We start from the raw sequence: 12,708 nt of genomic DNA, 5'->3' as shown, positions 1-12,708 counted from the left end.
GGGGGTGGGGTGCGACGTGGGGGTGGGGTGAGGGCCGGGCTGGAGAACCTCTGTGAAGAAAAACTTTGGAGGGTCTAGATGTTTCTATGTGAAGCCATGCATTCTTTTCTTTTTTTCACAAAAATACTCTACTGGCTTATTTTCTGAGAACAGTTATTTTCATTCACTTCGTTCGGATTTCGTTCCTGCTGAGATTGTCTTGCAGCGGAAACCCGGATGCTCACGGGCTCTGTTGCAAATGACCACACAAACATCTCTGACATGCCACACTTTGATCCCTAAAGCTTAGTAATCCCTCCGTTTATATTAAAGCAACAATTGATATACATCTTTTAATGTGATGAAACCAGTTCTGGAGATTGAGTCAGCAAGTATTTAGGTAGAAGCTATTTCTGTACATCTGCCGCTACAACTGATCTAGGGTCAGGTAGGTTTGAATTTCCTGCCTATGGGAAACTCTCAAAGCTGAGCTCAGGCCAGTTCTGAGGAGGTAAGGTCTCTGATTACAGCCTGTGGCTCAGGGGGGATGTCCCACATCACAACTTCCTGAGGAAGACTCAGACTCCCTCATTTGAATATCCCATTCCCACTTCTAGAAAGTTCTCTCTCTGGGTATATAGAGCAGCGGAGTGTGAGAGCAGAACACTAGCTACCGGATAGAGCTCGGAGAGGAAAACCCTGCAAATCTGTGCCAGGTAAGGACGGAGAGATAACTGCTGAAGCTTTGTCTTTCAGGGAGGAATGCAGAGGGAGACTGGGCTGCTTTGTTCAAAGGCTTAAAGTCACAGTGCCGCATTTTTCCTTTTTAGCAATCTTGAAACCTGCTGCTGCTCTGCCTGTGTCCCCTTCAGACTTCACTTATGATGTTCTAATCCACTGTGAACAACAGAATGAATATTTATGCACAGCTTCGTCCATGTTGCATGTCACTTATTTAAGCCTGTATTTAAATGCATAAAGAACAACCAAGTTTGTCAAAGGAGTGCATGTGTAACAAATCTGACTTTGTCTCAAAACCCCAATCTGTTTTATTTTGATGAAAACAAGTCTGAAGCTGTTTGGGTGGCTCTCAATAGATCAAAAGTTTGGTTCTAGGTCACACAGCCAATAAAGTCAGGTCACGTGTCTGACTTGTGTGACATCTTGTATAACTACTTGGCCTGAACTGTTTTACGTCTAATGACTTGAAGTCTAAGATGTGGACATCAGAAACAGAGCATGAATAATGTTACACTGCCTGCTCTTTAGAGATTACTACATACACCTCTTGTCTTTCAGAATGAAAATCGCAGACATCAAAACATCTGAAGGTATCCGAACGTGATGCCAAAGCCTTTCTCCTGTATCAGTAACCTGCAAATAACAAACAACATCTATCTGTAAGGTGGAAGGGAGTCGGAACTATTTTCAGAGATGCCACTGCAAAATGTAACGCTAGGCTTTGCATTTGGTCCTTTGTTTGAACAAGTGATGGGATGAGACGATTAGAGCCTTTAGCAGAGCACACGCCCAGCACCACGGGCTGCTTCGGAGAGCGTGTACAAATAGTGAGGACCGGACTGCAAGTCTAGACAGCGAGATGAAAAAGTAAAAGCGTTGGCATCAGTTGCAGTGAATGTAGAGGACAGGGGGGTGTCATGTTACAGCCTTGAGTCAGCCCAGATCCTGACTCTGAGTGGGCAGCTCCTCCAGCCTCCCAGCTGAGCTTCTAGCTGCTGCTGACGTGGCAGAGGAACGTGTCTTCGGAGCGGAGGCATTGTTCAGGCGGAGCCCTGCCCACAGCTTCCCATTCTAATCTGTTACCTCTCATCACGTCCACACACATCTGACTCATTTATGTATCCAAAAGGAAATTGTGACAAGTTCCTTCCATCTCTCATTCTCACACGCGTTGTACTGATTTTACACGATGCACACGAGTTAAGAATCATTAATCCGACGGTTGTCTTGGGTTCGTTTTCCACAGGCTGCAGCTGCTTCTGGAGACAAACAGGATGCGGATGATTAGCGTCGTCACTTTTTGCCTGCTGGCCCTCGGGGCTTTTGCAGAGGACAAGAAGCTGAGCAGCCATGCCACCACGCTGGCTGATAACAGCGCCAACCTGGCCTTCAGGTCTGATTTATACTTAACGACTGTATTTGTAATCGTGTCTAATTTGATTGCAATTATTAAATTTTTAAAAAACTTTTTTCACAGCCTTTATCACAACATGGCGAAGGAGAAAGACACAGAGAACATTGTGATCTCTCCCTTGGTGGTGGCTTCCTCTCTGGGAATGGTCGCCCTTGGTGGTAAGGACTCCACGGCCTCTCAGGTCAAAACCGTCCTCAGTGCTGACAAGCTGAAAGACGAGCATCTGCACGCGGGGCTCTCTGAGCTGCTCTCCGAGGTCAGTACAAGGATAAATCAGCTGATATCTGTTATTCTTGCACCACTAGGGGACAGTAGTTTCACAGCTTTGCATTCAACATGTTGCTTCTCACCAGGTGAGCGATGCCAAGACCCGCAACACTACCTGGAAGATTAACAACCGCCTGTACGGGCCCAGCTCTGTCTCCTTCGCTGATGAGTTTGTGAAGAACAGCAAGAAGCACTACAACTACGACCACTCAAAAATCAACTTCAGGGACAAGAGGAGCGCGGTGAACTCCATCAACGAGTGGGCGGCCAAGTCGACGGACGGCAAGCTGCCTGAGATCACCAAGGATGTGCAGAATCCAGATGGAGCCATGATTGTCAACGCCATGTTCTTCAAGCGTGAGTTCTTCAGTTCAGTCCAGAGCCAAAGCCCGAGATGTCGAAGAGTTGTGCAGATGTGTAACTTAGTGTAACTTTTGTCCCACAGCTCACTGGGATGAAAAGTTCCATGACAAGATGGTGGACAGCCGTGGTTTCCTTGTTACACGCTCATTGACTGTTTCAGTTCCCATGATGCATCGCACAGGTGAGTTCCTCCATCATCTTCACATCACATCTCATCTTAGCTTCTTTATTCTAGAAAAGCCACGTCAGACTCAACACCGCACTCACGATAAGAGATTGTTTTGTCTACCTGCTCTCCACAGGTCTGTATGACTTTTATGAGGACACAAAGAACAATCTCTTTGTGCTGGACATGCCCCTGGGCAAGAAGCAGGCGTCCATGATTTTTATCATGCCGTACCACCTGGAGCCCCTGGATCGCCTGGAGAAGCTCCTCACCAGGAAACAGGTGGACACCTGGATCAGCAAGATGGAGAACAAAGCTGTGGCTATCTCACTGCCCAAAATCTCTGTGGAAGTCAGCCACAATCTGCAGGTAAATGGAGGCTTGATGGTTATCATCACACAAAATGCACATAAATCATCAACAGCAAAGCATTTAGCGACTGTGTGTTTATTTATTTTTTTACTTAGAAACACCTAGCCGAGCTCGGCCTGACTGAGGCTGTGGACAAAGCCAAGGCCGACCTGTCCAAGATCTCTGGAAAGAAGGACCTCTACCTTTCTAACATCTTCCACGCTTCGGCCTTTGAGCTGGACATCGAGGGAAACCCCTATGACACCAGCGTCTTTGGCACTGAAAAGCTGAGGAACCCCAAACTGTTCTACGTCGACCACCCTTTTATTTTCCTGGTGAAAGACAACAAGACCAACTCCATCCTTTACATCGGCAGAGTGGTTAGGCCAAAAGGAAACAAGATGCGTGATGAGCTATGATGTTAGCATTGTGTTAGATAGCTTTGTGAAATGATGTCTGTTAGTGTGTGTATGTGTTCGGGTATGACTAATACCTCATCACCACATTCCAGTAAGTAATCTGTGGGATCAATATGTAAGCGTTCTGTGTTTGGACAGCTAAACCTTCTAGTTGGTAAATTTTAAATGGCTGTTAGCCTCCCTGAAGGTGCCTCACATCCACAAATAACAGCAGAGATGCTTATATTAAGCATAATCTTTTCTTCATACCACTGTTTCAGTCACGCATCTCCCTATGATCCATGTGCCTTTTCTTGCAATATCTTTAATGTTTAAAGAAGAAAAAAAAGATCTTTGCACAAGCTTGTTTTGCAGTTCTGCCTCAGTCTTTGACACGTTTAGCTCCAGTCTGAGCTGAACTGAAAGGTGAAAAATAGCTGGAGCTTAAATGTAGGTTTACTTGCCAACCACATTGTGTCAGTTTGTTGCTGTACGTGTTTTCCACAATGAAACTGTTGGAATTGTGTGAATTTGAATAAAGTTTTTTTTTCAATAAACTATTTTGCGTGTCTGTGTTATTATTATCTGATGCGTTTCATCCAGTTCCCTGGAGATATGAAAACAGGAATGTGAGTTCACATCTCAAAAAAAACAATCTTTCCAGTTCGCTGGAGTCCAAACAATGGATACAGGTCTGGAATGCAAGGATTAACACCAGCCAAGATATTAAAGCCAGCACAGTCGTTGTTGACATACCTTAAATGTAATCAAAACAACAAAAACCGGAGTGCAAGGTTCTCATGGTGAATAGGAATCTCAATCTCCTGCAGTCTGTGCAGTACAAGAATGCCGCAGCAAGTGTCTGAAAAACTACTTTCAGTGCTTGCAATTCATTTTCAAATCATATTTTTCCCAAGGTTTAGTGCTCTCAAAATTGTATCACATGAAAAAACCTGCATTAATATAAATTCAAAATGATGCAGTACTTTCTGTAAGTAACAGACTTTTTGTTTTAAATCTGTAGCACCACCCTCTGGTGGAAATGTACATACACCATGTACTATACTTTAAATTGTGAATATGTATATGTAATATGTAATATCAGCATTGAAATGTTAACAATTTAATTTTTGTAGTTATGGTCAAAACTTTCACAAATACACATTCATCAAATAATATAAGATTTTAAAATATTTTCTGGAATTGTATTCTCAGGGTGAACTCAGGTCTTTAGAAGAAGGCTTGTTTTTAACACCAAGCGTGCATGCATTTTAAAGTGATGTGTACAAAAAGCATTTAATTTTATTCTTGAAAAGACTTTGGTCGGTGTTGTGAAGCACAGGATCTGCACAAAGAATATTTTGACCACATATGATAAACCTATTATCATACAAAAGAGATGAAATATAATGATTGATTTTAGAAAATTACAAGCACGAACAACAACTAAATTAATATTACGTTAACCAGACAGATTCTCACATCAAGCATCACAACAACAATGCCGGTGTATTAAAACCATCAATAAGTACTTTATAAAACTCTGACGTCCTTAACTACAAAACTAATTTGCTTTCTTTGTACTATCATAGTTTTCCAGATGCTTTCACCTGAATTTATAAATGGGCTCAAAAAAACACAATTTAAGTTTTCTTTCTGTGATGGATAAAGCAAACATTTTTTTAATAATTTGCACAATAGCAGCATTCAGCAGCCATCAATTCTTTTCCAGGACCAAAAACTTGGGCCAAGACAGACTAGAAAACATCAGCAACAAAAAAAGCAAGATTTTATTTTGAAACAACAACTCAGTGGCCAGTGAATGAGAGTATTGAATGAGTGCGTCCCATCACAGGGTGGTGCAGCTTCCTTGTGCTTCTGGCAGCAGGTACGCAGGCAGGTAATGCAACAACTCTCATTACATTAGCACCGTCATGTTCTGCTGTGCTGGCTGCAGGCAGATTAGCCAGTCAATGGACAATCCTCTTAAAAATGTCTGCATTAAGCCATGGAGGGAGGCTGGGTGGTGCTCCGTCCCCCGCCTCCCCCTCCCAACTCCTCGTTTCTGGATGTGCTGCTTTCACATTTTCCCGTCACCATCTCTCGATCCGATTTTTTTGTCCATCCGCCTGTCGGCTTTGGAAAAAAGTGTCTTGATCTCCTCGGTCACCATCTCCTGCCAGTTATCCCTAGTTAAGACAGAGGGTGGAGTTAATAACATTCTGCTCTGGAATTAAGACATAGCACACGAAAAAGGACAAACGCTGCCACAGGTAACTGAGCAGTAATCATGAAAATGTACCACACAGATACAGTGAAACAAGGAACAAAGAGCGTTTTCTGCAATCTGCTTAATAAGATGTACAGTAAAAGCGCGTAGGATCAAGAGATTAATGAGACGAGTAGATCACAAACCAATCACTTAGACTCAAAAGTCGATAAGAGGCAACCGAGCGTGCAAGCTCGAACAATGCATTTGATCACATGGAACTGACAGCCACAGCACAACAGCAGCTGGCGCGGCTCTCTACCTCCTGGGTTTGGACAAAGAAGGTCAAGCCTTCTTCTCAGCTTTCTTTCTCCTGCATGCAGCTATGTCCTCAGGGTTCAGCCCGTGATTGTCTTGCCTGAAGTAACATTAAATGGTAACGTTAAAACTGACTACTGTCAGATCGACTTCCTAGAAAAGGGTGTTGCAATGATATTAAGGTCAATTTAGATCAGATGGGACATTAGTTATACGCATCTGCTTGATTAAACCCCTATTATTTGGCTGTTAGCAGGTTATTAACAAAAGATTTAAGCTCCTACCCTTGTTGGATATCTGGTGGCTTTGGCAAAGGCTTTGTAAAGTTTGTTTTCCCCACAAGCCAGAACGTCTCTTCAAAACCTTTACCCTGCAGAAAATAAATAAACACACATACAGATAAAAACGTATGGTTTGACAAATTTTCCTCCGGTCTCCGCTGCGTTACCTTCAACTCCGTCTTCCCTCTAACTTCAATTTTGTAACCATCGTTAAGAGAACGAAGGATCTTCACAGTACTCATGTTCACATGGATTCTGTAAGCTGCAGGAGGAGAAGGAGAGCAAACTGAAGCACTCAACACAACGACCGCCGGGTGGGATGGGCACGTGTGCGCACTCACGCAGCCCAGTGGACTCCATGCGAGAGGCAGTGTTGACGGTGTCTCCAAAAAGGCAGTACCGAGGCATAGTCAGGCCCACCACCCCGGCAACACACGGCCCTGCCGACACAGGGTGCCCTCGTCATGACCAACCAAGGCTGGAGTCTAGCAATGCTTCCAGCAGGCGTGCCGGCTCACCTGAGTGGATTCCTATTCGTATCCTGACGGGCACGTCGGGCATGTGGCGCATCTTAAAGGTTCCCACCGAGCTGAGGATGTTCAGGGACATGTTGGAGATCTCGGCGGCGTGCTTGTTGCCGTTCCTCTTCGGCAGGCCCGATGCCACCATGTAAGCGTCACCGATAGTCTCCACCTGAGCAAACGCGCGCATGTTCAGTTTCAGGTGTGTGAGCGGGACGTAGCTGAATTAAACTCCCTCTGCCCTCTGACCTTGTAGACGTCGTGGTTGCTGAGGACGGCATCAAACAGAGTGTAGAGGTCGTTGAGAAGGTCGACCACCTCGATGGGATCGCTGAGTGAGGAGATGGTGGTGAAACCCACAATGTCGCTGAAGTAGATGGTCACCTGGTCGAAGTACTCTGGCTCCACTGAGGCACCAGTCTTCAGAGCCTCAGCTACAGAGCTGGACAAAGGAGGCATTATGGGAATTCAGAGTAGAAACATTGAGTCCATTGACTGGACAGTTACTCACGGGGGGAGCATCTCTGACAGCAACTTCTCCGTTCTCTGCTTCTCCACCTCCAGCTCCTCTGTTCTCTCCCTGATAAGGTCCTCCAGGTTGGAGCTGTACTGCTCCAGCATCCTCAGCATAGAGTCAATGATGTTAGTCTTCTTACCCTTGTTGATTATCTTAAACTGAAGGATTCAGACTCATATTAGATCTTTTTGTATCTTGGCATTAACTCTCATCTTGGATAGAATAAAGCCACGGCGGTCTTAGATTTACCCTATCGAAGATCTCATCAAATGTTGGCCTGCGGTCTGGATGCTCGCTCCAGCACTGCTTCATCAGCTGGATACATTCCAGTGGCGCCTGGTCTGGGGCCACAGTGGGGCGGCACATTGGAGGAGGCTTCTTCACCTTACGTATGATCTCTGGAGAGAGGATGGAGGAGACAACCAATATAAATAGGCTGTGTGCTGATTTGTTGCATGCCAGAGGTGGAAAGACATGTTTCAATACATATTGTGTACATTAAATATTGGGGAGTTGTGCCTGTATAACCCCTAATCCCCTGTGACAGATACACACACCTTCAGGTGGCAGACCCAGCATGCAGTACGGCGGCCCTCTGACCACCACCTCTTGAAGTATTATAGAAAAACTGTACACGTCGCCCTTGTAGGTGCCTTTACGAGTGCTCGTGGGGTCTCTAAGGAACTCTGGTGCAGCCCAAAATAGATCTGAGCAGAACAAAGGAGACAGATTTTCACTCATGACCAACTGCTTTTACTTTTGTTTTTCTACATTTGTGCAAGATTTAGCACTTTTTAAACTTTTTAACTGTGTTGTAACGTGCAGACAAGGAGACGACACCTTCAGCTGGACATTCTTCTAAAGCCGCTTTCTGAGACTCCAGCAGCTCATTGAAGCCATAGTCGGTAATCTTGAGGACGAATCGTCCATCGACTACGCAGTTACGAGATTTTAGTCTGCCATGAGGAAATTCTCTGTGGTGAAGGTATTTCATGCCCTGAAAGCGCGACACATTCAAGCCATGAGGAAATATCTCCTGAAATTCCAGCAGTGCATTTGTGTAGCATTCGCTTCACGTTCAGCAGCTGCAGGGTGCTTCCATGTACCTTGATGAGGTCAAGCACAAGGGATGACTTGAACATCCAGTCTAGCTTAACGTCCTCGTTCCTCAGCAGGTCCTGCAGACTGCCCCGCGAGCAGTGCTCCGTCACCACCGCGAACATGCCGCAGTCTGAGAAGAAGCCCAGGAAGGGGTTGACGTTCTCGTTCCTCAGGTCCTTCATCTGAGGAGAGGAGCCCAGAGTTACGGGAGTCACAGAGGCGTGATGTCTTATCGTCGGGTAAAACGGGCTGTGGTTTCACCTTTGTGAAAATCCTCGTCGAGCTCTGCTTCACCTCCTTGAACTGCCCCTCTTCAAATTTCTTCAGCCACACCCAGTCGCCCTGAGAAATAAGCCATGATGATGTGCGCTCGAATTTGAGTCAAAAACGAAAGTCACTAAAAGATGCTCTGAACTTCAAGACATCAAACATTTTGAATGTGTGCCTCACTGGTATAGGGGCTTATTATAGACACAGGTTGCAGCAACACGTCACTTACCTCATACACAGCTACATTAGTGGTTTCATGAGTTGCTGCCTGCATGCTGTTCATGGAGTGTGAGGGGTCTGCAGATTTCTCATCAAGGACACTCTTGGACTCACTTAGATCTTCTAACGTAATTTTCTGAGGTAAAACATAAATCAATGATGTCCAGACATTCACCACTCAGTTACATCCATTAGCTGTGGCTTAAATCTTGGACAACGGATTAATGTAAAGTTGCTGTGTACCTTCTTGCTAAGCTGGGGGTTAATAAAAGTGAGATCCTCCAGGGTCAGGAGGATCCGATTGGGACCTTTGACCAGCTGGATCTGTTGGAGTCTCCTTCTGCCAGTGAGATTCAGTGAAGATAAAAATTTCAATTCAACAAATGGCTGAATCCCAAGATTATGTCAGAGATTATGTCTGATGCATAGAAAGGCGATGAACAAAAAAAGCTCTTAACAGTATGAGTTATCAGTTGTCACAGTGTCACAGAGGAAAATTTAAAACAAAGATTTTGAAACTGCCCGTTTGGAAAAGACAGCTTCATGACTTCAGAGTATTTTTAATTAGATATCGCTTTAGTGAGAGTTTAAACATTGTCTAATTCAAATAATTCACTCATAAAGTTGAAGAAGGAGACGGCAGGTGAATCTGTACCTTACATAAAGAGTTATACTGAGGCCTCCTACAGCCAGAATCAAGACCACAGAAAACACTGCAATGATGTAGGTCACCTCCACACCTGCAAACGAATACACACAGTAACTTGGTGTTGTGGAAAGTGAAGATATCATTGCATACAGTATCATGTTTGTCACATACAGACAAGCCAAGTCATCTTACCGCCGGTGCAGACTGCATTCTTTTGGAACCAGCAGATAGAATCTGGCGACGGAGGGGATCCTCCAGGAAAATGAATGGACTTCCCCGCAAACTGAAGCCCCCCAGACGCTAGATCAACCATATAGGTCTGATAGAGCTGACTTCCTTTGTTGTTAGTGTCCAGGATGACATAGTTGCACCTGACTTTCCCGCTAGCCTCCACCTGGATCTTCTGGTTGAAGCCGTTAAATGACGTGTTCTTTGAGAAGTAGGCCAGGTTGGAGCCGTTCAGGGGCATGGCCGCCTTCCTCGCATTGTGAATAGCCTTAGCCAGCAGGTAGATGCTGTTATAGATGGTCCCAAATAGTGGGTTAACCTACAAGGACGGAGGTTTGTTGGCAAAGACATTAAGGAAAGATGAACTAGAAGAAGCTGCTAACACCCATCACTTATGGCTCATGTTCTGATGTTGAGGCAGGTCCTACCTGCTCTGCGTGTGCAGATACTGCCAACTCGCCACTTCTCTGAGCAGCAGTGAATGCCTCGTTGAAGGACAAAGCCTCTGAGGCCATAGTGATAGTGAGCACTGCATCGTAGGCGTCCCTCAGCCTGCTGTTGTTGTGCAGGGGCCAGTAGGAGACGTTGGTGTAGGACACGCTGTAGAGGAGCGTGTCGTAGGGAACAAACACGTACTTCCCTGAGGTCAAGCCCATGTTCTGCGCCTTGAGCAGGAAACTGGCCTGTTGCTCCCCTCCAAATAGGACTGAGTGCATGCACATAATGATGACTGAAACAGACAATGTGTTTTTATATTTTAGTTTGAATGGTCCCTTATAAAATTGGTGTAGTGCACTTAGACTCACCCCTGATCTCTCCAGCAGCCTGGATCTTCCTCAGTGTGTTTACCACCTCTGTGTCATTGATGCCAACAGATGCGACCAAACCAATAGGAAGCCCTTTAGTTCTCAGAGCGGTGGCCACTCTCCCAGCAGTATCCACCCACATATCCTCATTGGATGACACCACCGCAACGTTGGCCCATCTAAAATGTTTCAACACGATGAACAACACATCAGTGGGAATTGGCACAGTCCATGTAAATGTGGGATATCCTGCGGTGGGGTCCAGTTTGCAACTAAGACAGCTGTAGGAGAAGATGGCCTTATCCCAGTTCTTGGCCAGAAGAGCAGCTGAACTACAGTATCCGGGGTTGGTGGGGCCCAGAAACGCATCCGCCATCTTCTCGTAGTAAAAAAAGGCGGTGAGAGCTTTGGAGGTTTCACAAGGCTCCTGGAGAACGACAAAGTCCACGTTCAGACCGAGGGCAAGTTCCGGGTCTGCGTTGATCCTGCTCACGGCGAGTCTGGCGGCCTCAGCAGGCAGCGACCTGTAGAACACAGGGTCGCAGTTCCAAGGCCCCAAAACCCCGACTTTGAACGTTAAACACACACAACAAGGAAGCGTCAACACTAAGAGGAGGACCCATAACACAAAGTTATGTAAGGTCGGTGAGTTTGGAGTTGGTTTACTAATTACGGGCCTTTGTGGATGGCTGGACTCCAATTGCGCCCTTCTGAAACGAGAACAGATGTGTTGCATTGTCCTGCCAGGGTGTCCAAGAAAGTGAATTTTTGTTATTCACTTGTAATTTATTAATTGCACCAAAGACACCTGCAAAATACATACAAATAAATATTTTGGGAAAACATAATTTGCATAGTACAAGAAGTTGAATTCAACTAACAAACCACTTACCATTTCTTGAAAGGCACCAGGCCAGTGCGAAGGTCTGAGACAAAGGCGTCCTCTCCGATCGTCAGCTAACCATCCCAGAGCCCTTACCTTCTCACCCCGAGGATCCACGGTGTCGCGCTAGCGAAGGCACAGCCAAGTCATCGTGTGTGGATTAGGGGCTGAAAGTGACAGGAAGGACTCGGGCGCTGCGTTCAGAGACAACTTCAGCACCCTGGAGAGCTACTTAGTCCCGCAGTCAGCGCCTCCGAAGCCTCCTGTCGCTTTGCACAAACAGCTCGGTTCACACGCGTCATGGCAGGGAAACCACAAGTGCACCACAGGTTTTCTTTCATTCCAGACGAAATTTCAAATAAAAGTTTCAAAAATCTCATATTTAAAAGTCCAGAAGAACTAAATCAGGTAAAGAAACTGAACAATATCCCCCTAAAGTTACTCAAATGATAAAATTTAAAAGTCTTTGATGCATTATCTATAGGAGAGGTCAGTGTCTGCTACAGTCCCATTCAAATCAATCCCTCCAAAGTGACCTGGGCAAAAACATAGGTGTTACTCACTAATCCATTTTCAGTCAGGACCAGTATAAGAGGATTGACAACAGGCCTTAGAAGTCTACTCTGAAAGCCTAGTTATCATGCGGGCTGGGGAGGCGGTAAGGCCCTTCATTCACAATCCCATCATGAACCTCAGATGTCCATACAATTTGAGTATAATATTACAAATGATTCACAGAAATTGCAAAAACAATAGTCATAGCCTGAATGTGTAAATGGTGAAAGTAAGTTTGCAAACATTTTCATGCGTGCATAGTGAGAGTGGGGTCATTTGATTTCCCACAGACACCTCAGAAATACTGCAGCAAGGCACCTGTACCAAGCTTTAATTGGTCTAATATGCCCACAGCAGGTCCCGCAGATTAAACGAACTGAACCCTGGTGGAGCAGCAGTAATTAAAGATAACGAAGGCTGTCCCTGTGGGTGCTGCAAGTTCTGATGTGTCTTGCCTGCGTCAGTCTTTTGA

The 12,708-nt window shown here is 45.4% G+C and overlaps 2 protein-coding genes across 6 annotated transcripts; one reads left to right on the top strand and one right to left on the bottom strand.

Moving 5' to 3' along the window:
* The first annotated feature begins 552 nt into the window (after positions 1-552).
* serpinh1b (serpin peptidase inhibitor, clade H (heat shock protein 47), member 1b) lies at positions 553-4,239 on the top strand. 3 transcript variants are annotated; one of them, XM_029172192.3, is made up of 8 exons: positions 579-695; positions 1,279-1,310; positions 1,967-2,113; positions 2,198-2,390; positions 2,488-2,758; positions 2,847-2,945; positions 3,067-3,299; positions 3,398-4,239. In XM_029172192.3, the coding sequence occupies exons 3-8, from the start codon at positions 1,995-1,997 to the stop codon at positions 3,698-3,700; spliced, it is 1,218 nt and encodes a 405-aa protein (XP_029028025.1). In that variant the 5' UTR covers positions 579-695; positions 1,279-1,310; positions 1,967-1,994; the 3' UTR covers positions 3,701-4,239. The 3 variants fall into 3 exon arrangements, with proteins under 3 accessions (XP_029028026.1, XP_029028025.1, XP_055370086.1); XM_029172193.3 differs by lacking the exon at positions 1,279-1,310 and having other exon boundaries at positions 553-695; XM_055514111.1 differs by lacking the exon at positions 579-695 and having other exon boundaries at positions 702-1,310.
* A 1,249-nt stretch (positions 4,240-5,488) lies between these two features.
* Positions 5,489-12,214, bottom strand: gucy2f (guanylate cyclase 2F, retinal). Of its 3 annotated transcripts, XM_055514110.1 has the most exons (20): positions 11,691-12,214; positions 10,799-11,606; positions 10,421-10,722; positions 9,957-10,311; positions 9,771-9,855; positions 9,359-9,455; positions 9,126-9,251; positions 8,888-8,968; positions 8,632-8,808; positions 8,366-8,522; positions 8,083-8,232; positions 7,775-7,923; positions 7,520-7,683; positions 7,258-7,450; positions 7,006-7,180; positions 6,829-6,927; positions 6,655-6,749; positions 6,491-6,576; positions 6,211-6,306; positions 5,489-5,868 (listed from the first exon to the last, which is right to left on the bottom strand). In XM_055514110.1, exons 2-19 carry the CDS (start codon positions 11,532-11,534, stop codon positions 6,234-6,236), a joined length of 3,300 nt encoding a protein of 1,099 aa, XP_055370085.1. In that variant the 5' UTR covers positions 11,535-11,606; positions 11,691-12,214; the 3' UTR covers positions 5,489-5,868; positions 6,211-6,233. The 3 variants fall into 3 exon arrangements, with proteins under 3 accessions (XP_055370085.1, XP_055370084.1, XP_055370083.1); XM_055514109.1 differs by having other exon boundaries at positions 5,489-6,306; XM_055514108.1 differs by lacking the exon at positions 6,211-6,306.
* Positions 12,215-12,708: the final 494 nt, after the last annotated feature.

This window comes from Betta splendens, chromosome 13, assembly GCF_900634795.4.
Source record: "Betta splendens chromosome 13, fBetSpl5.4, whole genome shotgun sequence".
Taxonomy (NCBI): domain Eukaryota; kingdom Metazoa; phylum Chordata; class Actinopteri; order Anabantiformes; family Osphronemidae; genus Betta; species Betta splendens.
Note: the sequence above shows the minus strand (reverse complement) of the source record. Positions and strands in the feature narration are given on the sequence as shown.